General features: G+C 34.6%; 1 protein-coding gene and 1 pseudogene across 1 annotated transcript; both read left to right on the forward strand.

Moving 5' to 3' along the window:
- The first annotated feature begins 4,428 nt into the window (after positions 1–4,428).
- Positions 4,429–23,604, forward strand: LOC120071949 (annotated as a pseudogene).
- LOC120071022 (pentatricopeptide repeat-containing protein At1g18900-like) lies at positions 21,257–26,535 on the forward strand. Its single transcript, XM_039023008.1, has 2 exons — positions 21,257–21,504; positions 23,612–26,535. The coding sequence occupies exon 2, from the start codon at positions 23,615–23,617 to the stop codon at positions 26,237–26,239; it is 2,625 nt and encodes an 874-aa protein (XP_038878936.1). The 5' UTR covers positions 21,257–21,504; positions 23,612–23,614; the 3' UTR covers positions 26,240–26,535.
- The last annotated feature ends 885 nt before the right edge of the window (positions 26,536–27,420 follow it).

The following is a 27,420-nucleotide window of genomic DNA, read 5'->3' on the forward strand; positions in this document are numbered from 1 at the left end:
ACAATTTTATGCTTTCAAGTCTTAGAGGCATGAGTTTGAATAATCACTTACCTGGAAAGTTTGATAAGCATTCTTTTACATTGTGAGAATTTAGTCACCACTATTGTCAATGTTTTGAAAATTAAATTTGCTCCCTTTATGATTGTGAAGAATCACGGTGAATTTGAAGGAGTTATATATGTATTGAATCATCATGTAACAATCACTCGAAAGTCAGAAAAGGGTGAGAACTAATAATAGAATCATTAATAATTAACACCCAAATCTAGGAGGGTATTATAGTCATTTGCTTAAAAACCAATGGCAAATTGGGGAAGTAAAAATTCCCCTACTTCCCCCTTTTAATATAGTAAAAATGGTTCCATCTTTTCCTCTCATGACATATAATTTATCGAGAACTCATTATTATCCTCGTTTTCTTCAAAATTCTTATGAATACTCATATTTAGGATTTTTTTTGGAATATTCATATTATTAATTGAGACATTTTGATTATTGACTACCTATTTTTCGAGGATCTTCATCTTTGGAACCCATTTGTCTATTGAGCTTCAAGCGTAGTGTAGACAACTTGTTGCATTGGGATAGCAATTTTAGATGGTATATTTGCAACCAATATATATAACTTAGTCACTTTCTTGCAACTATAAATGCTCTGTAAATACATATATCATTTGATTTGCAATATTTTACAAATGAATTATATTTTGAACTTCTAGTTCAAAGTAATATGTATAATGATCAAAATGAGACGTTACATATGCATTTCATTCAATTCCTTTTTCCAACTTCTTCCTAATTCGTCCCCCATGTTGAAAATTTTGTTTCATTAATGAGGAATAGAAACTTGCATGGTAAATGCATCCCTGTCTGGAGTTCAAAGTATTTATTAGTTAATGTGAAATCAATTTCAACATAGATTTATAATCTTTGATGAGGACTCGCTTTAATTACTCTATCATCTTTAATTGTTTTTGTGAAACAATTTAAACATTTACTACACATTTGTACACATGACGTATATTTGGCTTCTGGCTATAAGCTCATAATCATTGACTTTGAGCATACTCAATAACATGATCTCAAACAAATTTAGAACTGCTATTTGAACATAAGCTACAAAATGTTGATAACACTAATCCTGGTCAATTATCAAATGTTTGGGATGCAAACTCATTAGTTTTGTCAAAACAAAATTTTTAATTTCAAAATCATGAAATTGTACCAACCTTGCAAAGGTAAGGTTTTGAAATGATAATAAGTATATATATAACCACAAAAACCATAAACATTTAAATGGTTCATTTGAGAGATTCAATTTCAATTTTAGCTAGTGAGAGTTTGATGATTAATCTCTTGATAACAAGTCACACATGACAATTTATTAGATGGAAGAATCTTCTAGTTCTTAAGTGGATATCAATGTATATTTCCAATAATTATTTTCACCATTGACCCAAAATGGTTCAACATATCAAATAAAAATATATTTATATCAATAAACTTCAGGTTCATTGTTGCATATATTTCAATTACACGAATATATGTATAATACAATTTAGAAGGAAAAACAAACAACTTTTCTATATGCATTTTCCGTAGGAGTCAATAGATGTGATATATATATACCACATATTATTCTTATTATCAATCTCTCTAGATAATATCTAATATAACGTATACCTTCAAATTTACTAAATTTCTCTATGATTTACAAGAGAATAAAGTATATCAATTATAAATTTTGTTCCTCTAGACAAAATAATATTTTCTTTTTCAAAATCTTTAATTAAGTCTACAGGACTTAATATCATATTTGATTTTTTTCTTCAGAAGCCTTTTGAATTTTGGAAACGTATTATCTACTTTAAATATAATATGCCTAGATGCACTATATGCAAAACATAAATATTAATTATTCATATTCTCTTCATGAGGCTCAAAAGAGAAATTCAAATATCTCATATACAAGTGGGTAAAAAAAAATAGTCATCTCTTTAGGAGATTCTAAGAAACTTGTAGCATCCAAATAATACCCATATTTAAGGGTTAAAAAGATTTATCTCTTCAAAAAATTCAAATAAATTATCAAAATTTGCTTCCACACATCATTTTTCTTTTAATTACTGAGGATTTTAATTTTCAGAAAAGACTTTTAAAGTATGACAGGTACAATATTATTGTCTCTTTTGTGTGACATTTGAAAAATAAAATTCTCCTTCAAAACATTATATATGTGTGGTTTTAATATAATAATTACTTATTCCTTTGTAACATGATTCTCGACCATAATTATTAGATATTGCAAGATTCACTTCAAGAAATTATATTAAATTATTTGGATAAAATCCATGATTTTCCATAGAAATATATGCTCATTTGTTTTGTTCAAGCTCAAATGATATTAGATAGATGTTCATCACTATATTTCAAACTTTCTTTCTCAAATTGCTAATACAATAGTAGAGAATGTTTGATATATGAAAGTAATATATGCTTATTAATTTATAAGCATTTATTAATTTAAAATATGTGCAACTACAAGTGCAAGGCAAAAATAATAAGCACTGCAATTTCAAGTGTTTAAATAAATATTAGTTTTATTAAGAGTAATTAAGTATTATACATAACTTTCATAAACTTTGCCATGAGAGAATTTGATCGAATATATATAACCACTATAAATTTCAACAGTTCACACATTTATCTTCATGAGAATAATTTAAATATTCAACTATCGAATAAATTTCAATAGTAACATGACAAACAAAAATTTGACTAATTTAACTAACCAAAACAATCCTTAGACAAAATTCCTTTATAGTCAATTTTTTTTTTTAAAAAAAAGAAAAATCTAATTCACCAATTCTTTAAAACATAATCACATGCATAATTAAAATTCAATAGTAAAATTGATAGACATTATTTGATAAGAAATGGAAGATGATTTAATTACAATGATCAAGATACTGTATCTTCAAAATTCTTTCTTTTTAGACATTCCAAAATTTAGATCTTCCATGCTACCTTTCATCGTTGCCTTGAAAAAGCGCCACTGCTAAAGGAGAAATTTTGGATCAATCAAAAATTGCCATGTCATTTGCTAAATTAATGACAAAATTTCGAAATCGTCAAATTTGTGACCAATTAAGAGTTGACATGAGTCTCAAATTGATATTGAGAACAAATTATGTGCTTTCATCGCAAACATCAATTGAGTAAAATTAATTTCGACTAATTTAACGTTATAATTTGGGCGTTGACCCAGTTACGCCCAAATGGGCTTAATATGGGCCTAAAACGTCAAAATAGACCTAAGCCCAGTTAATTTGGCCTAAAGACCAGACTCAAGTCTAATTAATTGAGCCAAAAGACCAGGCCCAAAGGTCAAGCCCATGGGCCAATCAAGGCCAAATCCAAGCCCATGAAGCCCATCAGGGAGCTCTATAAATAGAGAAGCTCTCCTCATTTGCAAAGGTCAACAATTATGTATTCCATAGAACTTAGAGATAATTTTCTACAATCAGAAGTCTCCTTCTGAAGCTGACCACGCTTGAAGACTGAAGTCCTTTGAAGATACAAGCATTCTGAACACGCTTGAAGATTGCAGTCCTTTGAAGATACAAGTATTCTTCCAAGACTCGAAGCTCAAGAACATCCACACGCCCCATTTCTATACATCAAGCGTATGCATTCATCCGAGAGAATCAGAGGACCATGACTAGAGATCAAACTACAATGCATCAAATTAACATCAACATCAACACCAACTTAAGTTCAACTCCACGAAACAAGTTTCTCTGGAAGTCTCGTGCAAACACTAATCCTCCAAGAAGATCAACAACCCCGAAGGCCGATCATCCAAGAAGATCAACAAGTCCAAATATCAATCATCCAAAAAGATCAACAAACCTAAAGGTCGGTCATCCCATAAGATCATCAAGCCCAAAATTTGATCATCCAAGAAGATCAACAACCTAAAGGTCGATCATTCAAGACAATCAACAAGCCTAAAGGCCGATCATCAAGCCCAAAAGCTGATCATCCAAGAAGATCACCAGGCCTAAAGGCCGATCATCCAAGAAGATCAACAAGCCCAAGGACGATCATCCAAGAAGATCATCAAACCCAAAGGCAGATCATCCAAGAAGATCAACAAGCCCAAAGGTCGATCACCCAAGAAGATCAACAAGCCCAAAGGCTGATCGTTCAAGAAGATCAACTAGCTTAAGGATTATAGTTTATTTTGAAAGCATCAAAATATTATGTATTAGAGATTGTACTCACTTTCTACAAAATTAATACAAATACAAAGTACAAGTTCCACAAAATAAATTTATCTTGAGATCTTGTGCGAACAAATTGGCACACCTGGTGGGATATTTCTACCTCTCATATCTCTCGTCATCCGAGTCAACAAATCTACAAATGGCACCAAAGAAAGCTGCATCCAAAGCTACCGTCGCAAGCAACACTTACATAAGCTCTGTCATCATGAAGGAAATCTGGGACCAGCTGATGGAATCTCCTAAAGGCGGGATCGTCATCAGAGAAAATTCCTTGTTCGATAACTATGCTTCTACTACTGATCTATCAGAGAAAGAAACACATTTTGATGTAGTGTTTGTCATGATGATTGACATAACAACTGAGTCGACCGTGACAGAGATGGAGATAAAGTTAAATCTCCTAATGAAGGTTATAGAAGAGAGAGATGATGAAATCACCGTTTTAAGAGATTAAATACAGGCTCGAGAAACTGCTAAGTCGAGTCAATCTCCAGCTACAAAAGCCAATGAAAAAGGAAAGACTGTCTTGCAGGAAGACCAGCCGCAATAATCTACCACTGTCGCCACTCTGTCAATTCAATAGCTACAGGATATGATTACAAACTCCATAAGGGCTCAGTACGGAGGACCATCACAGTCCTCCTTTATGTACTGCAAGTCGTACACTAAGAGAATCGACAACCCGAGAATGCCAGCTGGGTATCAACCTCCAAAGTTCCAGCAGTTCGATGGAAAGGAAAATCCAAAACAACATGTTGCACACTTCATTGAAACCTACGAAAATGCAGGAACCAGAGGAGACCAGCTAGTCAAGCAGTTCATCCGTACCTTGAAAGAAAATGCTTTCGATTGGTATACTGATTTAGAGCCAGAAGTTATTGACAGTTGAGAACAGCTAGAAAGGGAGTTCCTGAACCGCTTCTACAGTACAAGGCCCACTGTTAGCATAATGGAGCTGACGAACACCAAACAGTGGAAGAGAGAGAAAGTCATCAATTATATCAATCGATAGAGAGCTTTGAGTCTAGATTGCAAAGATAGACTCACTGAATTATCTGCAGTAGAGATGTGCACTCAAGGCATGTACTAGAAGCTTCTCTACATCCTACAAAGGATAAAATCTCGTACATTTAAGGAGTTGACAATACGCGCTCATGATATGGAGCTGAGCATCGCCAACAGGGGAACTAAAGATTTCTTAGTCTATGAAAGGAGAAAATACAAGAATGAAGCCAATGGCACTGAAAATATCGTGGATAGTGCCACAAAAGAATCTATGGTCGTTCATGCGACCCTGCTGAAATTTTCCTTCAAAGGAAAATAAACAAAACTTGAAAGAATGCACAATGAAGGTGAAAAGCGTCGTCCAACTCTTAAAGAAAGACATGAGAAGGTTTATCCATTCCCTGACTCTGATGTGGCAGATATGTTGGAGCAACTGCTAGAGAAGCAACTTATTCAACTGTTGGAATACAAGCGGCCGGAAAAAACAGGAAAAATAGATTATCCTAACTACTGCAAGTATCATCGGGTCATTAGTCACCCAGTTGAAAAGTGCTTCGTGTTGAAGGAACGAATTCTGAAGTTGGCTCGTTAAAAGAAGATTGGGCTAGATTTGGATGAAGTAGCTCAGACAAATCACGTTACAGTAGCGGCAACTTCAAGTGTTCCAACACTGTCTATGTCCCATGCTCAAAGACAAAGTCTGATCTAGTTTGGAGCCTTCGAGACTATAGTTGTTTGGTTCCAACAAGAGATTCAAACAACAAATTCCAAAAAGAAAGATGAGCTCGTTGAAGATGACAACGAAGGGTGGATAGTTGTGATTCGTCGAAAAAGAAGACAACCAAACTCCACCCAAAAAGTGTCGCATTCCTATCGAAGCTATAGAAGAAGGAATAAGACTCATAAAAAGAAAGGCAAAACGATGACATGGAAGCCTAAGCCTACTAAGAAAGAAGATAAGGACTTCCCTCAATTCTGACTGCCGAAACTTTGGCAGAATTTCTCCCAAGAAGCTTTCTCAATAATCATCCAGAAAAAGTATCAAAAGTTATTGCATATCACACTGTCGGCATAGTGGAAGTCGACAACAATCATATAACTGTCGAAGAAGTCAACGACTCAGAAGAAATAGAGCAAATAGTTTATGTCTTAAATCGTATCAAGCCTTCAACTACCCGATCTTTAATCTTCCAAAGATTGAGTATGGCCACGATAGAAGAACAAAGTCAATGTCCAACGTCTATTGGAACTCGAACTTCAGTTTTCAAGAGGCTATGTATCTTCACATCAAAGAAATATCAACCTTCAACATCTGCTTTTGATCGTCTCAAGATGACATATGATCAACATAAAAGGAAGATGAAAACTTTGAAGGAAAGACCATTTGGTGAAGAAAACAACGATGAGAAGGTTTAGTGTCGTGTCCCTTCACACATGAAGAGGAAATTGTCTGTTGATATAAATACAGAAGGTTCCTTGATAGTGAAGCCAAAACTCATCATATTAACGAATCCTACAAATGAAGAAGATGATCAAAATCATGATGAAATAAGAGCTTCTAAAGTTTAAATGAAGAAGCTCCTCATCACAAGAGCCTAAACTGCATGATGCTTCTGGCCCGCATGAGCTTAAAATGTGAACACCCCCACTCCCCTCCAAAAAAAATCTTTGTACGAACTACATTACGATTTGATCCCTGTCATTATAAATGGTACGTAGGCAACTTAGAGAAATTTAAGTTCAGTCACGCATAAAAAAAAACATTCTTTTTGAACTACGTTATGACTTGATCCCTATCATTATGAAAGGTACGTAGGCAGCTTGAAAGAAACTTCAAGTTTGTCTAGCTAAAAAAAAAAACTTGAACTACGTCATGATTTGATCCCTTTCTTTAAGGGTACGAAGGTAACTTAAAGAAATTTAAGTTTAGTCCATCAAAAATGGTACCACAACCACCTAAGTATGATACTACAAGATTGATGTTGATCATCCCCGTAAAAGAATGGCATTCCAGATTGAAGATGTTCATCCCTATTGGGGGCAATATAACGGATTGAAGAAGTTCATCCCTCGTAAGGAGCTAGCACAGCAAATAAAAGGCACACACTTGGAATGCAATTCGCTTCCTCTTTGAAATCAAACTTGGATGCTCTTCCATCTTCAAGTTTAGAGGTTTCATCGATGCTTCATCTTCATGCTCAAGTCTGGAGGCTTTGCAATGCCATCTTCATGCTCAAAGTCGTGAAGTCGAGCTCAAAGCGAAGATTCATTGATGCTTCGTCAAACTCAAGTGTAGAGGATTCGTCGATGCTTCGTCAAGCTCAAATGTAGAGGATTCATCGATATTCCAAACCCAAATATAAAGGATTCACCGATTCTTCAAGCTCAAATACGGGGGATTCATCGATATTTCCAACCCAAATGCAGAGGATTCACCGTTTCTTCAAGCTCAAGTGTAGAGGATTCGTCGATGCTTCGTCAAACTCAAATGCGGAGGATTTGCTGATGCTTTATCAAATTCAAACGCGAAGGTCTCGTTGATGCTTCTCCATCTTCAAGTTCAGAGGCTTCATCGATGCTGCTCCATTTTCAAGTTCAAGATCGGCGTGTATGGCCCCACTTCCATCTTCAAGTTCAAGATCAGTATGCATCGCTCTGCTTCCATCTTGAAGTTTAAGATTGGTGTGCATGGCTCCACTTCTATCTTTAAGTTTAAGGTTGGTGTGCATGGATCCGCTCCATCTTCAAGTTCAAGGTCGATGTGCATGACTCCACTCCATCTTCAGGTTCAAGGTCGGTGTGCATGGCTTTACTTCCATCTTCAAGTTTAAGATTGATGTGCATGACTCCACTTCCATCTTCAAGTTCAAGGTCGGTGTGCATGATTCCGCTCCAAAGTCTGGTGTGGTTCGCTTCATTTCCAAAGTCTGGCGTGGCTTGCTTTGTTTCCAGATTCTAGCCTGGCTCACTTCATCTCTAGATTTCTGGCGTGGCTCGCTTCGTCTCCAGAGTCTGGCGTGGCTCGCTTCATCTCCGGAGTCTAGCGTGGCTCGCTTTGCCTTTAGATTCTACCGTGGCTCGCTTCGTCTCCAAATTCTGGCGTGGCTCGCTTCATCTCCAAATTCTGGTGTGGCTCCCTTCGTCTCTAAATTCTGATGTGGCTCGTTTCGTCTCCAAATTTTGGCTGGCTTGCTTCGTCTTTCAAATTTTGGCATGGCTCGCTTCGTCTCCAAAGTCTGGCGCGGCTCGCTTCGTCTCCTAAGTCTGACGCGGCTTGCTTCGTCTTCAAAGTCTGGCGCGACTCGCTTCATCTTCATAAGTCAGTCGCGGCTTTGCTTCATCTTCACAATGATCGTGCAACTGTCACCCACATAGGGGCTATGTCTAGCAAGAGTCAGATCGTTGTTGCAGAGCTGACGACCACCCCTACAGGCTACACAGTCACCCACATAGGGTCGTCTCTAACAGAAGTCAGATCATTGTTGGCAGAGCTGACGACCACCCCTATAGGCTACACAATCACCCACATAGGGTCGTATCTAGCTGAAGTCAGATCGTTGTTGGCAGAGCTAACGACCACCCCTGCAAGCTACTAGTCGCCCACATAGGGGTTATGTCTAGCAGAAGTCAGATCGTTGTTGGAGAAGCTAGCGACCACCCCTGCAGGCTACATAGTCGGCCACATATGGGTTGTGTCTAGTAGAAGTCAGATCATTATTAGCGGAGCTGACGACCACCCCTGCAGGCTACACAATCGCTCACATAGAGGTTGTATCTAGCAGAAGTCAGATCGTTGTTAATGGAGCTGACGACCACCCCTGCAGGTTACACAATCGCCCACATAGGGGCTGTGTCTAGCAGAAGTCAAATCGTTGTGGACGAATCACCCCTGCAGGCTACCACATAAGGGTTGTGTCTAGTAGGAGTCGGATCGTTGTTGGCGGAACTGACGATCGCCCCTGCAGGCTACACAGTCTGCCACATAGGGGTTGTATCTAGCAGGAGTCAGATCGTTGTTGGCAGAGCTAACGACCACCCCTGTAGAATACACAGTCGCTCACATAGCGACTGTGTCTAGCAGGAATCAGATCATTGTCGACGGATCACCCTTGCAGGCTACACAGTCACTCACATAAGGGTCGTGTCTAGTAAGAGTCAGATAGTTGTTGGCAGAGCTGACAACCACCCTTGCAGGCTACATAGTCGCCCGTATAGGCGCTGTGTCTAGCAGGAGTCAGATCGTGCTGGTGGAGCTGATAGTCACATGTCGAATGCCCCTGCTCATATATATATATATATATAAAAGAAAAAAAAAGAACCCACCTCGATAGTTCTAACTCCTGTAAAAAAAGGTCAAGTTAATAAATAAATAAATAAATAATCAAAGATGAAAAGAAACAAAAAAAAAAGTAAGGAAAAAGAAGAAAAAGAAAAAGAAAAAAAAGCATAAAAAACAAGGAAAAGAAGAAAAAAAAATTTAAAAAAAAGAAAAAGAATAAATCGAAAAAAATAAAAGAATAAAAATACATAAAAGAGGAAGGAAAAAAAAGTTAAAAAAGAAAAAAAACAATGGAAAAAAAAAAGAAATAGAAAGAAAGAAAAAAGAAAATTGTGGAACAATTTTTTTTTTTAAAAAAAAAACTTTTCTTCTTCACAACTGCGCCTCCAAATTTATCCACTTTCTCTCCTCTTTTCCTTCATCATCTTCCGACCACCAGAGTCCCAACCCCACACACAAACTCTCTCTCACGCCCACGCTCTCTTCCATGTCTCATATTCTTCTTTGTTACAGCCTGAAGTCCATGTCGTTCGTCTTGCCTGACGGCCGTCGCCCAGATCCCATCCCCAGCTCGTGCTACCACTCGTTGATCAGTCTTCCATACTGGTATTATGACCAGCCACGTAACCCACGCCGATCTCTTTGTTTTTGTGAAGACTCACGTTGCTATCTTCTCAAAGACCAATTGTCTAGCCGACAAGGATCCAAAATCCAATAGCCATGAAACCAAACATGAGGCTACAATTGCAAGGTGACTCAAAAAGTTTGACGAATACCCTCATTTTGCCTGGTATATATAGAAATCCAAAAAAAATTAGGAATACCACAATATCCTCAAATTTGGTAGGATTTGACGATACCGGTCTAATTGTGAAGATCTTGATTGAATTCAAATAAAGGTGAATTTTTTTCCAAATGACATCTTATACCAAGTCAAATTTGCACTAAAATCAAAATTTGAATTTTATTTCAAATTTAAGTTTAAACAAATTTTATCCAAGGTAGAAATTGCAATGGAATTTTAAAAGTTGTCTTATTAAACTTTGGGCCAAATTAAAATTCTATTCAAATTCGAACTTAAATTCCATTCAAACTGGAATTCACAAATTTCACATGAATTGAGTTCAAAATTAGATGAAGGCTTAATTTCACACTTTCGTTACGAATTCAAGTCCTTCCAAGTCATATTAGAATTCCAATTTTACGTTAAATTCAAATTTGGCACAATTCAAATTTTCCTTCTGGATTTATGAGAAATTTCAAATTAAAACTTGGATATAATCCAAGTTTTATCTTCAATCATCCAAATTTAGATTCTTTTCCCTAATCCAAATCAAATTGCAGGTAAGATCTAAAATTTCTCTCAAACTAAAATTTGGACATATTCCAAATTTTATCTCAAATTTAAATCATTCAAATTTAGACTTTTATACCCAAGTCAAATTAAATAGAGGATAAAATCTCAAATTTGGACGTCTTCTAAATTTTATATCAAATTCAGGTTCTTATCCCTATTTCCAAATCAAGTTGAGATAAAATCTCAAATTAAAATTTGGTCATATTCCAAATTTTATTCTAAATTCGAGTTATTATAGTTTGACTGACACATCAACTAAGGTCAAATTCAAGAAAAAATATATTTGAATTTCGATCCCAACTTCATCTTTTTTTAGATTCACCCACCCGTAAGCGTGCGTAAATCTCGAAAGGGGCATTTGTTGAAGGAGAAATTTTTTTTACCTATCACAAATTGTCATGTCATTTGCTAAATTAATGACGAAATTCCTAAATTGTCAAATTTGTGACTAATTAAGAGTTGACATGTGTCTCAAATTGAAATTGAGGAAAAATTCTGTATTTTCGTTCGATTGAGTAAAATTAATTTCGACCAATTTGACGTTATAATTTGGGCATTGACCCAGTTACGCCCAAATATGGGCTTAATGTGGGCCTAAAATGCCAAAATAGACTTAAGTCCAGTTAATTGGGCCTAAAAAACAGGCTCAAGTCCAATTAATTAGGCCCAAAGGTATAAATCCCGAATTTTACGTTTCCTATATCAGTATGTTTAGTTGAGGATATTATATTAATTATTTGACAAGTGGAAATCCATGGTTACTTACAGGGGTTACGAAGGAAGGGAAGGAAAAACAAATTAATTGAAGAAACTCACTAATTGGCAGGAAGTATAAAAGGAAGAGGAATTTCATAAGCTCGGTTGTGGCAAATAACTTGAGCAAATTAAGTAAGATCGGTGCCATTTGAAATCTGGGAGAATCTAAATTTTGATGTTGTTTTGTCGGAGAAAGATCTCACAGGGAGAAGAACAAAAGGTGAAGAATTTGCAGAAGGGGCAGATTCTCGGATTAATCAAGGCCCGGAGTGAAGATTGGAATCTCCAAGCCAAATTATAAGGAAGTTGGGGATGATATTTTAAGGTAAGAAATTAACTCAATTCTAAACAAGTTTAAAGAAGAAAGTTTCTTAAAAAGAGTTATGGATTTTTGAAGTTGTAATAGGAAATCGGTGCATAAACAGACAGCTGCTTGGGAAGATTAAGCAAGCAGCTCACCATAGTGAGCGAGAGTGAGATAAGGAAGAGGTGGTTCTCGCTAAGGATGAAAATCTCACTAGTTTTGCGCTGAATCTCGCTGGAAAGTGTTAATCTTGCTGGAAAGTGGCAAATCTCGCTAGAAGTGGTAAATCTCGCTCATGATGATCATCTTGCTAGTAATGCTGATTTTGTTGATGAAAGTTTCATTAATAAGTAAACTATCTGAAGCATTTTGATGAGAACTCTTGGGAATCTAACCGGGAATTATGTCCTTTCAGGCAAAGAGGAGCTAGGAGAGGCATATAAACCGTTAAGAGCCCCGACGAGTTGTGAGTGACTAAAATGAACTTAATGCTTTCAATGTTTATGTATAAAAGACCATGTAAGTTACATTGATGTTGATGATGATTTATACTTTCTCAAGCAACAAATGTTTAATGAATAGCATAACGTACCTTCTCCAGCTTGTACATGTTTTAACGCATGCCAAGGTATGTTGTGAATTCACTACAAAAGCTAAGTTCCTATGATGAAGCATGCGTTTTGGAGGAAGGCTATGATAGAATGAGTCTTTGTGTAAATGATATTCAATTAAGCCTAATTTGATGATAGAAAATAACCCGGTACTGAATGACACAGAGAAGGTATCTGGGTAATAGTACCTAAGGTGTTGACGGTACTTAGAAAACTCCACGTGCACGTAGGTACTTCACTAGTAATGCAAAGGGAGGCCTAAGTATGGGTCTCTGGGTCGATGATAGAGGTTGGGAGCTAGAGCGATGTATGCTCGTTCTCAACTAAGGAATAATGATGTTTAATGATGTAAAATGTGTAAGAATGTTTATGTTTAGAGGAAGGTGTTTGAGATGCTTATCGATATATTTACATATTTATAATGATGTAATGCATGGTGTAATATGATTTTATAGTCATTCACTGGGCTATTAGCTCACAGATTTTCTATGTTTTCCTTTTCCAGGTAGTGGTCAGATTTCTCAAGGTTGATCTTTCTGCTGCTTGCCACTGAAAGGCCCGACTTGTTAAAAAGAATTTAGGTTGATGGTCTGTTTATGTACACATGTTTTGAGGGGGATTAGAGCTTTGTTAGTGAAGTTTTGGCCCAATTGTAAATATTTTACATGTCACGACTGTTTGCATATGATTATATAAACTTGTGTAGAAACTTATGGCGACGTGCTGTATGTGTACATTAATAATGTTTAACAGGTTGGTATTCAAGTTAGAGGGCTAAGGTGGTAAGTACTGGCAATAGAGCTAGTAATTACTACCGTCACATCTTTTTCCAGATTAAGAGGGTAATCTGGGAGGGGGTGTGACAAAAGGTCAGACCCAAGTCCAATTAAATTAGGTCTAAAGGTCAAGCTCATTGACCAATCAAGGCTAGGCCCAAGCCTATGAAGCCCATCAGGAGCTCTGTAAATAGAGAAGCTTTCCTCATTTGCAAAGGTCAGCAATTCTCTATTCCAGAGAGCTTAGAGAGAATTCTCTAGAATCAGAAGACTCTTTGACTCCTGAAGCTGCACGCCCCGCTTCTATACATCAATGCGAGTGTACGCATTCAACCGAGAGAGAATCAGAGAATCAAGCGTTCGCATCGAATTAACATCAACATCAACACAAACTTAAGTTCAACTCCACGAAACAAATTTCTCCGGAAGCCTCATGCGAACACTAATCCTCTAAGAAGATCAACAAACCTGAAGGTCGATCATCCTAGAAGATCAACAACCCTAAAGGCCATCCCAGAAGATCAACAAGCCTAAAGGCCGATCATCCCAGAAGATCAATAAGCCTAAAGGCCGATTATCCCAGAAGATCAACAAGTTCAAAGGCCGATTATCCAAGACGATCAACCAGCCTAAAGAGAATAGCCACCAATTAAAAAATTGTTTGTGGCCAACTAAATAAAATATCATGACTAACGTAATAACGTAGTCGGCTAAAACTCCTTTAGCCATTGGGATACCAAAATTAGTGTATATATTTCAAATAAAACTCAAGTTTAACATTACTTATCCAACGCAAATTGGATAGGTTAAAACGCATTACATGCATCCACACTTTGACACCAAAGATTTTAATTATTAAATGTCATCAATAATAAAACAACTTGAAGCCAAGAGATTGTTTCTCCACTAATTTCAAACTAAATGCAACTACAAATTTGCAATTCAATAATTCTCATGTGTTAATCAGACGCATTGCCAACATTGCAAATTTGCAATTAAATAATTAAAAATTAATATCAATTTTTTTTTCTAAGTATGCTGAAATGATGTGAAAATTCAATAGAAAAATGTTTGAATAAAATTGAAAATCAGTGGAAAAATTTATGAATGAAGTTAAAAATAAATATATGTTATTATTTTTTTAAAAATTTTGGTTTTTTGGGAATGAAGGCTTTGGATGGTAAGAAATAAAACTAGTGAAATTATAAATCGATGTATGGAACCATATAATTCGGATAATCAAGACAAGTTTATAAACCTTAAGAAACTTCCAATAATCCTAATTGCTAAAAAAATCAAAATTTTCATCAAAATTTTGAGAATGGGGAAAAATCGAAATTTCCTCCGTACCGAATTTTCAAAGTGGCCGAAACCTCGAAAAGATTGAAATTTTGAGATTTCGACCGAAAGTTTAAACTATGGTTATAGGATTATATAATTTAATTTTACATTAAAATCATTAAAAAATAGTTTGTAATTGACGTAAATTAAACTGATCACTAATATTTTATTCTAGTATTTTATTTATGATCCAAGATTTATCATTAAAAAACAAAAATTACACGTAAACTAAATTCATTTAAAATTTGGTTATCTCTTATATTTAATTTAAGATCTAAAATTTATCTCTCAAATCATTTTTTTTTTCTTTTTCTTTTAAACATATCTCATTAGGTAATTATAGTAATAGAGATTCATTAATATTTAAAAAAAGATTAATTAAATTATTTATTTATTTCAAAATGACAAATGTAAATTAATTTTGAAAAAGCAAATTAAGATTTCAATCTAAATTTACTCTATAAATAACCAAGTTAAACATTTAATTTTCATCGGCAACTTTTCTTCATTCTTTTTTTCTTTATGCATTTTTTTTCCTTTGGCACGTTAATTTTGTTAACCTGTTCTCGCTAATATATATATTATATAATATATAACTATTATATATATATAATATATATATATATTTATTATATAATATATATATATATTATATATATATTTGTTGGTTTGGTTTCGTTCGTTTCGTTATAACCCGTTTTTTTCCATTTTTTTTCCCTTTTTTTTTTTTTTTTTTTAAGTTTTAGTTTTAATTTTGTTGACCTATTCTCTATTTTTTTTTATAGAATTGTATTTATAGCACTCAAGTATATATATTTTTAATTTGGTTCACCATTATTCTCACATTTTTGTGTTTTGAACTAAATAACTTTAATGACTTTTCAATGACTTCTTTCATTTATTGAGCTAAATAATATTTTCAACATTAATAGAGTAATTTTATTTTCATCATAAAAATTAAATCATTTTTAATTGTCTTTAATTTATCTTTGATTTAAATTTTTTATTATTATTACTTTTTAATCATTTTTAGATTTATTATTTAATTTTCACGTCTATTTTTATTTTTTTTATCAACCATCACATTAATTCATTTAAAAGATTTTTCCTTTAATTTTATTTCAAGTATAGGGACTAAATCAATTGCACGCTAAATTTATATTTGATTTTAAAATCTTGATTTTATGGTTTTTTTATAATTAAATTTAGATTTATTTTTTAATCTTATGTTGGTTCATTTAAGCTTCTATTTTTTTTTTTCAAACTCGCTTATTTATAAATGAAAGATGTATTAACTTTATAATTCAGTTATATTTTAAAGTTTTACATAACACGTGCAACCTTCATAGTAACAAATTAGTAAAACTTAATTGGAGAATATATGTTACAACATGAAATTCAATAGGAGGTCTATGATATTTGCTAACCTATAGGTTATGGATATCACATTTATAATATATATTGCATCTATAATATATATTACATTTATAGTACGTATGTTATTTTTTTTTAATTTTTATTTATTGAAAATGAAAGTCTTGGATGGTAAAAGAAACAATACTCATATCAATACAACTTCGAGTTAAAATAATTTACAAATTCAATGAAAAAATGGTTTTAATCAAGTTAAAATTAAATACGAGATTTATTGAAAATATTTTTATACGATAACAGAGAAAAAACTTCTAACATAGCTAATTGCTAAAAAAAATTAAAAAAAAAAAATCTCGAAATTTTGATATTGAGAATTTTGAAATTTTGAGAAATGGCGAGAAAATAAAAATTATCCCTATCAAAATTTGGAGCCTAAGAAATTTCGAAATTTTGAGATTTCGATCAAAATTTTCTACTATGCAATAAACTAATAAGAGAAACTAATTTTAATATTTATTTAAAATGCACAGACTATGTTAACTTAAACGTTTGAAATCAAAAGATTAAAGTAAAACAAAACAACATTAAAAACAAAAACACAAAAAAAACCCAAAAGTGCAGCTAAAATGATATCATTGTTGTGAATTTAAGGAGCACAACTACACACAACGAGACCACGGATATGAAGAAAATATAATATAATAATAACATATAATAAAATAAATAAATATTAAAATAAATATAATATATATGAAAATAAATAAATAACTGAAGGAAATTTTCGAAAAAGATCCTTTGAGCGGAAGCAAAGATCGACCCAAATTTCATTTTTTTATTGAATATAGGTTATCTAGTAAAACAAGTACAAAATATGTATTTATACAAATCAAAACATGCTTTTAAAAAAAAATACTTAGAGTTTCATAAACTCTTACCTTTGAAAAAACTTTTCTTCAAAAACTCCCTCGTATAAGCCACGAACGAAACACTTTCTCCACGCATGTCTCCTTCTTCAAGAGGGACACCACCACTTGAGAACCCTCTGTATTCTCTTGGGATAAAGGATTCAAGCAATAGTTGTGGGCTTTGCTTGAATCTTTGGAAGAGGGAAGGAGATGGAGAGGAGGAGAGGGAAGAGAATAACTTTTATTCGTAAACTTTTTCGGAGGACTCTTCTCAATGAGAGAATTGAGGAGGAAGAAGAAAAATCTCCAACCACTTGAATATTTCACAACCCAAGTAAAATTACTAAGAGAATGGGAAGAAAGAGTTGTAACTCCTTCCCTTTTATTGATTTTAATTAAATTATATATATATATATAATAACTACTTTATTATATATATTATGTTATATCAAATATAACATATAGTCTGTAGTTATATCGCATCAAATATAACATAACCTATAGATTTTATTTTCTCTCAACAATACATGACATTTAATATAAATCACATTTATATTAAATTCACTTATATGAATCTCATCCATATAACTGATATTTGGATTATATCCAAATATTTAATTCCTCTCGATATAAATCATATTTTATATTAAATTTAATTACATGAATCTCATTCATATAATTAGTATTTGGATCATATTCAAATTCCTCTCATATTACCTTAAAATATAATGTATCAAATACATTAATTTAATTAATGTATTATATATAATTAATTCCCTCAATTAATTTGAACACTTCAAATTAATTCTCAATTAAATCCATTTTGAGTTACAGAGGGGACCTTATGGATTTGTAGATTGAAGCTCTAATAATATTCAGACAATTAATCAAACTCTTTAATTAAATTACCTAACATCGGTTAACTGTTGGTCAATCCACTAAAGACCGACAGTTGCACTCTTTATACTATAGATAAATTTCTGTGTTCATTGGATATAACCAATCAATAGTGCGATGACCCTTCAAAAATTGCTCGTAAGTATTGCTAGGCCAAAATTAACGTTTTGCCCCTGTAGTTATATCTAACTCTTTAAGTACCACTGATCCCCGCTCACATATCTCGACGTGAATGATCAGGATTAGATCATTTATAGCACTTTACAACACTTGTAACATCTACAAAGCGGGTCGTATCCGTAGTGTCACCAGGATAAGGTACCCAGCCTTATCCATCTACTACAAACCGTTCAGGTTATTATTTAAACAAGATCCACTTGTATGTCTCTACATACTTGTTTAAATTACATAAAATAGCCTCGGATCTTAGTTTATTGGATTGAGTATATGCTTATAAAATAACACTTATTTTATTAACAATAATATGTTTATACAAAGTCTACAAACTACATGATTACAAAGAGATTTAGGACACCAATCCCAACAATAACAATATATAAAATACGAGAATTTCTCAAGATTCTCCACTTTCTCCAAAATTCATGGATTCTGCCCAATGCATGTATGTCTTTTGGAATCCACAAATGGCCACTTATTTATAGAGATTTTGACGAGTATGATGTGGCAGATTTAGACACCAAACATAGGTTATTGTATGACATATGGCCAAGCCAACACATGTGGTATTGTTGTCTAATTTGTCTTAATAACCTTAAACCCAATAAACTAACATCTAAGGCTACCTTATGAGTCTTGAACTGTATATGGGGACATACGGGGATCAATGTTCAAGATTTAGCCTAAAGAGTCTATAGTGTAGGATAAGGTTGGGTATCTTATCCTGGTAACACTATGGATACAACCCATTTTGTATTTGATATAAACGTAATGATTCAACGCGTTCATGTAGGTGACACGCGAATGGGGGTATGGTATCCTATGCAAAGAGTTTGCATAAGACTGAACCTTGAAATAGTAACCACTAGATGTAATACCGTTGACTAGTTTGGTTCTTGTTTCAATAGGATGATCTACGCGACTTAGTTTCAATCCTGAGTATATTATTAACTCCTATTCATGAGGGATTGTCCTTCGATTTGTATGGGTGAAAGTGGCCAAATTGTTGACCTAATAAGCCTACCATTTTGGGGACGAGATTGAGTGTGGAGCTGGGAACATAATTATACAAGATGTAATTCACTCATTCCCTCTTTGAGGGTAAGTAGATGAATGTTCCTTTAAGTGGTGTCTCCGGGACTTGAACAAAGGGTCATACTGTCTCATTAGCCCGATAAGGGTTTCTGTTTATTGGTTGGACCATAACCAGGTTGTTCATTAGAGGAGCATTGGTAGTTAATAATCAAAAGAAAATGATTCATGTTTATTCATCAAAAGAAAATAATCAAAATAAGAAAAACAACACTTAGAATATACAAAAGTTAACATTTACTAAGAGAATAAAACATAAAGATGTGGATAAAAAAAACAACATTAGGTCTAGATATTTTCAAAGTCAAAAGAAACATTTGATGTTCCATCAACTGTGCAGATCTTCTCTTTAGAAGATTCAAATAAATCCGCCACATCCAAATATGTCATATGGGATGGGTTAAATATGTCATTATCCTGATATGCAAAATTTGCTTCCACATTTTTCTCTTTTTCCTTCAGGGATGTTTGATAAAGATAAACTAAGTGTTTTGATGTACGATAGGTACGTAACCAATGCCTAGTCATTTCGCATCGGAAACATTTTTCAATACTTTTTGAGCTCTTATCTTATAGAGCTTTTCATTTGTGATTATCATTTTTTGTGGTTCTTTTGAAATTTGAATAATTAGAATGACAATCACGAAAATAATAATAATTTATTCACTGCCATGGTCACGACTTTAACCACGACCACAACCTCGACCACAATTATTATTAAAATTCACAACATTCATTTCAAGGAATTGTATCGTCCCAGTTGGTCGAGATTCATGATTTTTCATTAATAACTCGTTATTTTGTTAAGTCACGAGAAGACATGAAATTAGTTCAGAATATTGTTTAAAACCTTTCTCTCGATATTGCTGCTGCAATAGCATATTCGAGACATAAAATGTAAAAAATGTCTTATCTAACATATATGCGTCAATAATTTTCTCTCTGCATAACAACAATTTCGAACCAATTTTAAATAATGTGGGATTGTAATCACTTACTGATTTAAAATCTTGTAGTCTCAAATGCATCAACTCATAATGAGCGTTAGAAAGAATAACTTTTTTTTTTAATGGTCATACCTCTCTTTCAATTTTTTCTACAAAATACGAGGATCTTTTATTGTAAGATACTCCATTTTTAATCATTCGTGAAGATGATGATGAAGAAAATCATAGCTTTTGCTTTGTTTTGACTGTCGTATTTCCTTCTTTAATTTTTTCCACAAGGTTCATAGCATCCAAGTAGATTTGGGCATCGAGCACCCATGACAAATTATTATTGTCATTGATGTCAAGGGCTGTGAATTCTAATTTCATAAGGTTGTCATGACAACACTATCACAAAATATTGTATTTATATTAGAAACTCAATAAATATTAAATATGCAAAATAACATTAAATTTATTAATCATAATAAAAAGGAAAAAAACCCGACCTACCTTTAGCGGGAAAGACAATAGGGCTTGTATTGGTAACGTGTTGTGAATTTGAGAAGTATAACGACGCACAACTAGAACACAAATATGGGAAAAATATAATATAATACATAATACATAATAAAATAAATAAATATTAAAATAAATAAAATAACAAAATATAAAATAAATAAATAACAAAATATAAAATGTGAGAATTTCTGAAAATTCTCTACTTTCTCCAAAATTGATGGATTTTGTCCAATTCATGTGTGTCTTTTAAAATCCATAAATGATTACTTATTTATAGAGATTTTGGCAAATTAGATATGACATATTTGGACATCAAATATAGATTGTCGTATGACATATGGCTAATACATGTGGTAATGAAAGGAGGACCTTGACTTTTGACACCAAGCTTGGGTACTTATCTAACAAATTATAATATCAATAGTATTTATAATATCTATATTATTTCTAGGATAATGATATTTTGATCCCATTTAATTCATACTGACTTGGAGCACACGTTTATGAAATGTTGACTAGTCCGGTCTGACCTCACAGTAATTAGATGGGAAAGCAGATACCAAATAGAACCCTTGCCGGACGAAAAATCCCCTTCCCTTTTATTTAAATCAGAACCAGGCAAAACAGGGTTTTAATTGAGTGACCGAATCCGTCACAAGAGAACCGTGAGCCCACTGACACGTGTCCACATGATCAAATTGTATGATCAAACGCGTACCACATCAGGGCTTACCTCACGGGCCTAACGCGCCCCCTATTTTCCGTCCAACTTAGTAGGAAAAGAGTTTGACGCAGGGCAGAGGTGAAAAAAGCAGAGATAGATGAAGGTTCAGCCGCCTCCCTTTCACTTCGCTCTTCAGCTCTAATCTTCAGTTACCCATTTCAAGCTTCAGGTTTCTCTCTCTTTCTCTTAACATTCTCTTCTTCTGTTCTGCAAATGAGCTTAATTGCTTTCTACTCTTTGGTTCATTCATAGCCGGTCAGTACTTATCTCTGTTGTGCTTGGTCGCGTTTTTGGAATTGATTATATGGGTTTGTTAATGCTTTGTATTTGGTTATATGGGTTTGTTTCTGCTTCGTGATCTGTGGTCGGAAGAGTTTGGTTCATGTTTCAATTCTGAGAATGATTTTTGACCGCTCTGTGTTCATATTTGTTTTCAATGAAGTTGAATTTTGACTGTCGAATAGTGGTTTCTCAACGATTTTCGATGGGTTTATTGGGATTTCATGTGTATTTATGTATAATTTTTAGTTTTGTGATTGTGTTTGTGCAAGACCTTTGGTGGCCGAGAATGATAATTGTTCTGTGTTGCTCTGTCACCATTCTCGATCATCTTTAACTAAATGGAACTTGGTGTTAACATGTTAGGGAAAACCTGGTGGAGTGATATGAATAGGAATAGTATGTGGTTTGCAAATTGGAAGATGCATTGTTTTATGGTAGCAACTGGTTAATTTTGCAACCCTTTTATGGAAGTAGTGTGTCTCCTTTCTGGGTGGATAGGGATCTCTTGGTCTCAGTGGAGAACTGCTAATCCAAGTTTATAATACGACTTGCAATGGAGAACCAAGCAACTTTCTCCTCATGCTGACAGTTTTGCCCACACTTCTTTCCATCATGTTCATGTGGTTTGTTAGAATTGACAAACAGAGTCTAGTAATGAGATGAAGCATTTGAACTCATTGTCTGCACTTGCTGTGATAGTTGCTTTTTGCCTAATGGTTGTTATTATCTCGAACAACACTTCCATCATGGACTTGTTTCTTTACATTCTCCATACTCTTGATTCTCCTTGCTGCTCCTCTTGGAATCGCCATTAATGCTTAGAGGGAGGACTTTAGAGGGCCATCTCCATCATTCTTCACTAAAAAAAGTCTTATTGTTAAACAAACCCGAGTCAATAAATGCAGAGGATTCTGTTGAATATCATGAGTTGCCAGTGATGAAAGGCAGATAGTGGCTGTTTCCAACTCTAGAACCCCTTGACCCATGAATGTCTTGGAAGCTATTCACACTATAAACTTCTGGCTATTGTTTCTTGCCATGGTGTGTGGAATGGGTTCTGGATTAGCCACAATAAACAACATGAGCCAACTTGGCCAGTCTCTTGGGTTCTGGAAATCTGTATGTGGGTTCAATTATTGTTGGCATATGCTACGGCTCACAATGGTTATTGATGCCCACAATTGCTTCAGAGATATTTGGTTTAGAGCATATCGGTACTATTTTCATCACCATAGCCATAGCCAGTCCTTTGAGGTCTTACATTTTTTCTGTTTAAGTTATCGGTTACATTTACGACAGAGAAGCGGCCGGAGAGCATGGCTCCTGCAATGGCAAGGGTTCTTGTCATGGCCATCGTGGCTTTCTTGGAATTTCTTGTTGCTGCTGCACTCTTCTTTTGAACCAGGAGATTTTACTGACTGGCTTTGCCAAGAAGAGTTGAATATCTTAGTTAAAGGTGCAAGAGAGAAATAGGACACGTAAGATGATTGTTTATAGATTCTATAAAATCCTGGAAGGATTTTGCTGAGTGTAAAGAAATTTGTTGTCATACTTCATTGATGTTTTTACTTTTAAACAGCATATCAGAGTGAGATCTGAGCTATGTTTTTAAACGTCGTATTGTATCATAGATTGATCAATGTGTTAACATAAATTACGTCGGTTATTTTGAATGAGAACTTTTAAGGGGTTTTCCTTTTTTTGTTTCTTGTTTTTTTTTTTTTCAAAGATATATTGAAAAGTACAATTTAACTTCTAACCTCTTGGTTTAGAGCATATACTATAACTAATCGAGCTATCTTTTAAGTTGCTATTGTCTAATTAAATGGTTACATTATTGATAAAAACAAATGTTAAAATACCATTGTTCCATGTACTTTCAAAAGTTTAATTTGATTCCTATACTTCCAATAAATCGCAAATTGGAAGTTGCATTGTTTTATGGTAGCAACTGGCTTGCAACCCTTTTATGGAGTAGTGTGTTGTTATTGCAGATTATGTTGCGAGCGAAGCATATTGGCAGTCTTTCAAACAATGCCAGATCATTTTTTCTTAGTGGATCACGATGCAATGCAGATGGGACTTCATGCACGTGCCCTGAAGATGAAACTTGTGTCTCCCAGAGACAAAATGCTAGAAATGAAATCCTGCCCTCACAAAAGCCATCCACCTTGGTAGCCAATAGTTCACCTAGAGTAGGACCTTTAGTTGCAGAAGAAGCAGCCAAAGTAATTGCATCTCACAAAACCGACAATGTCGATCTCCCAGTTTCCATACGACAAGTTACAAAGACTGGCCCCAGTCACCAGAGGGGAGCAGAATGTGTAAGATACGCCAGTGGCCTTAACACTGTTCTGGATGGTGAGTGCACTTCACCATACATTGCAGATCAGGTTGTTAAAGCAGGTATTGTGGCTGTAAACTTATTCACTGATTTTGTGAATTTTAAAGTCCCCTTATCTGATTATGGTGGAACATTTAGCTCATCTAAAAATTGCATGGTTGATCCTGCTCGGTCCATTACTTCTGTCAAACCCTCAAAAATCAAACAGCTGAGAAGAGAGAACATTTCTAGTGTTCATTCCAGACCATCTGTTGAAATCCCTGTAGATTCTAAGCCCCAAAATAGTAGTAACCATCATGGTCCAAATTGCAAGGCCGTGCAATCCAATTATGTTAAAGGCTCAAAGCAAGTTCCCGAGGTCAGACCACAAAAGTCAGTGGTATTTCACAATATCTCCTCAGACAAGTGTGATAAAAGGACACCACCACAGAGAACAAGGGTTCATTCAAACAGCTTTACTTCACATTTTCATTCCCATGCACAGACCACAGGTTCAGAGTTCACAAATTCTTCTATGAATTTGAAAAAGCTTCCAGATAATTTAAAAAGCTCAACAGGAATTGCACCAACCACTCCATCGTTTTTGAATGGCCCACATGTCGTGGAAAGTGTTTCTTGCATATTGCAACAACTTAAATGGGGCCCTGCTGCAGAAGAGGCAATTGGGAAATTGAATTGTTCAATAGATGCTTACCAGGCAAACCAAATTTTGAAGCGGGTAGATGACCACTCTGTTGCTCTTGGGTTCTTTTATTGGTTAAAGCGCCTAGCTAGGTTTAGACATGATGGGCACACTTATACTACTATGATTGGCCTCCTTGGTCGTGCCAAACAGTTTGCTGCTATAAATAGATTGCTCGATCAGATGATCAAGGATGGGTGCCAGCCCAATGTTGTAACATATAATCGCATAATTCATAGTTATGGTCGTGCAAACTATTTGCAAGAAGCTGTTAATGTATTCAAACAAATGCATGAAGCAGGATGTGAGCCTGATAGAGTCACCTACTGCACACTCATTGACATTCATGCAAAATCTGGCTTTCTTGATGTTGCCATGGGCATGTATGAGAAGATGCAAGAGGCTGGCCTCACTCCTGACACATTTACTTACAGTGTTATGATCAACTGCTTGGGGAAAGCTGGCCATTTAAATGCTGCTCATAGGCTATTCTGTAGGATGGTTGATCAAGGCTGTGTTCCAAATTTGGTAACCTACAATATCATGATTGCTCTTCAAGCAAAAGCAAGGAATTACGAGATTGCATTGAAGCTGTACCGTGATATGCAACAATCAGGCTTTGAGCCAGATAAAGTGACTTACTGCATAGTTATGGAAGTTTTAGGTCATTGTGGTTTCCTTGAGGAGGCAGAAGGTATTTTTATTGAGATGCAAAATAAGAACTGGGTGCCTGATGAACCTGTTTATGGTCTGTTAGTGGACTTGTGGGGAAAATCTGGTAATGTTCAAAAGGCATGGGAGTGGTATCATGCTATGCTTGAAGCAGGTTTAAAGCCAAATGTGCCTACTTGCAATTCCTTGCTTAGTGCCTTTCTTAGGGTACATCAACTATCAGATGCCTATCAGCTGTTACAATCTATGCTGACTTTTGGTTTAAAACCTTCTCTACAAACTTATACCTTGCTTCTCAGTTGTTGCACTGATGCTCAAACGAATGATATGGGGTTTTGTTGTGAACTCATGCAAGTCACCGGTCACCCTGCACACACATTCCTGGTGTCGTTGCCATCGGCCGGACCTAATGGTCAAAATGTGCGGGATCACATGAGCAAATTTTTGGACCTCATGCACAGTGAAGACAGAGAGAGCAAGAGGGGGCTAGTGGATGCAGTTGTAGATTTTCTTCATAAATCAGGACTCAAGGAGGAGGCAGGCTGTGTTTGGGAAGCTGCTATGCAAAAGAATGTCTATCCAGATGCTGTAAAGGAGAAAAGCTCCTGTTATTGGCTCATTAACTTGCACGTCATGTCTGATGGCACCGCCGTGACAGCTTTGTCTAGGACTCTTGCTTGGTTTCGCCAACAAATGCTTCTATCGGGTGTCGGTCCCAACCGAATTGATATTGTGACTGGATGGGGTCGGCGAAGTAAGGTCACTGGTTCTTCTCTAGTGAGGCAGGCAGTTCAGGACCTGCTGAGCATTTTTAGCTTCCCTTTCTTCACTGAAAATGGTAACTCTGGATGTTTTGTGGGGTGTGGGGAGCCTCTAAGTAGATGGTTGCACGAATCTTATGTGGAGAGGATGCATTTATTGTAGTGTAGTGTACCTCTTCTAACTCCATTCTAAACTTCATCTCCTTATAACCAAAATTCAATTTTGTATGGATTGTATTTAGATTACATTTTGGATCGGGTATGTGTAGAAATCTCTCCATATTGAAGTTGAAAGCAGAACATTTTTAATTTAAAAGCTGCTTCACAACTTTCTGGAGTGGAGTTTGGCTGTATGTTGGTAATTATAAGGAGCTTTTACTTTTTAAAGTGAACTATTATTGGTTTGTAGCAAACATATTTTTGTCTTTCTATTGTGGGGAACCTTTTGCAAAAGATGGACGACAAGTTATCTGAATAGTCTATGGATGAATTACATACCTTGATATAATTCTAAATACAAACTTCCCTCACTGAATTTGTCCTCCCTCAAACTTAGGTGTATATATCTGTTTTTCCTTTATCAATTTTATAAATTACATAAAAGTTGAAATTATAATTTTTTTTTCTTTTATTAAAAAGTGCAATGTCTCTTGATAACCGATTGATTTTTTAAAATTGTTTTTTCCCCCCACAAAATGGGTTTGGACTTAAAAGAGATACCCATAAAAATAGATATTGTACTCTATTTCATTTATCAGGACAAAAGGATTATAAGTGAAATTTGTATTTATCGATTTTTTCATAAATAAAAAAATAAACAATTTATCAAAGGGGGTTATTTAGCATTTTAAGAAATAAATTAATATTTTTGTTAAATTCTGTAACTCTTTTTAGATGATTTTTCATACGTAAACCAGTTGAATGGTTTAGACGTCTTCAACTCACGTGTTCTTGAATTAAAAAAAAAGATACTTTAAAATAGGATAAAGTCTTTAACATTTGATGTTGCTTTCTTTTATTGAATTTATAAAATTAGAAAAAAGATTAGAAATGACAAGATTCTAGTAACAAAGACATGTCTAGACAAAATCTATACTACATAGCATTTAAAGAAGAAAAAAATTCTTCTTTTCATTATTTCTTTAGTTAGTTGTTTTTGTAAATTCTCAATTTTTTTAGATGGATATTCCCTTACACATGTTAAATTACAAGAAGATAAAGTGATGAAAGAGTCAAAATCAAAATTAGTTTCAAATCCATTTCAAATTTCTAAAGTGAAATATGAATTAAAGATAAAAATATCAAATTACATTATAAATATTAGGGTGGTTTGGGATGAGTTGG

Source organism: Benincasa hispida, chromosome 2 (assembly GCF_009727055.1).
Source record: "Benincasa hispida cultivar B227 chromosome 2, ASM972705v1, whole genome shotgun sequence".
Lineage (NCBI taxonomy): Eukaryota > Viridiplantae > Streptophyta > Magnoliopsida > Cucurbitales > Cucurbitaceae > Benincasa > Benincasa hispida.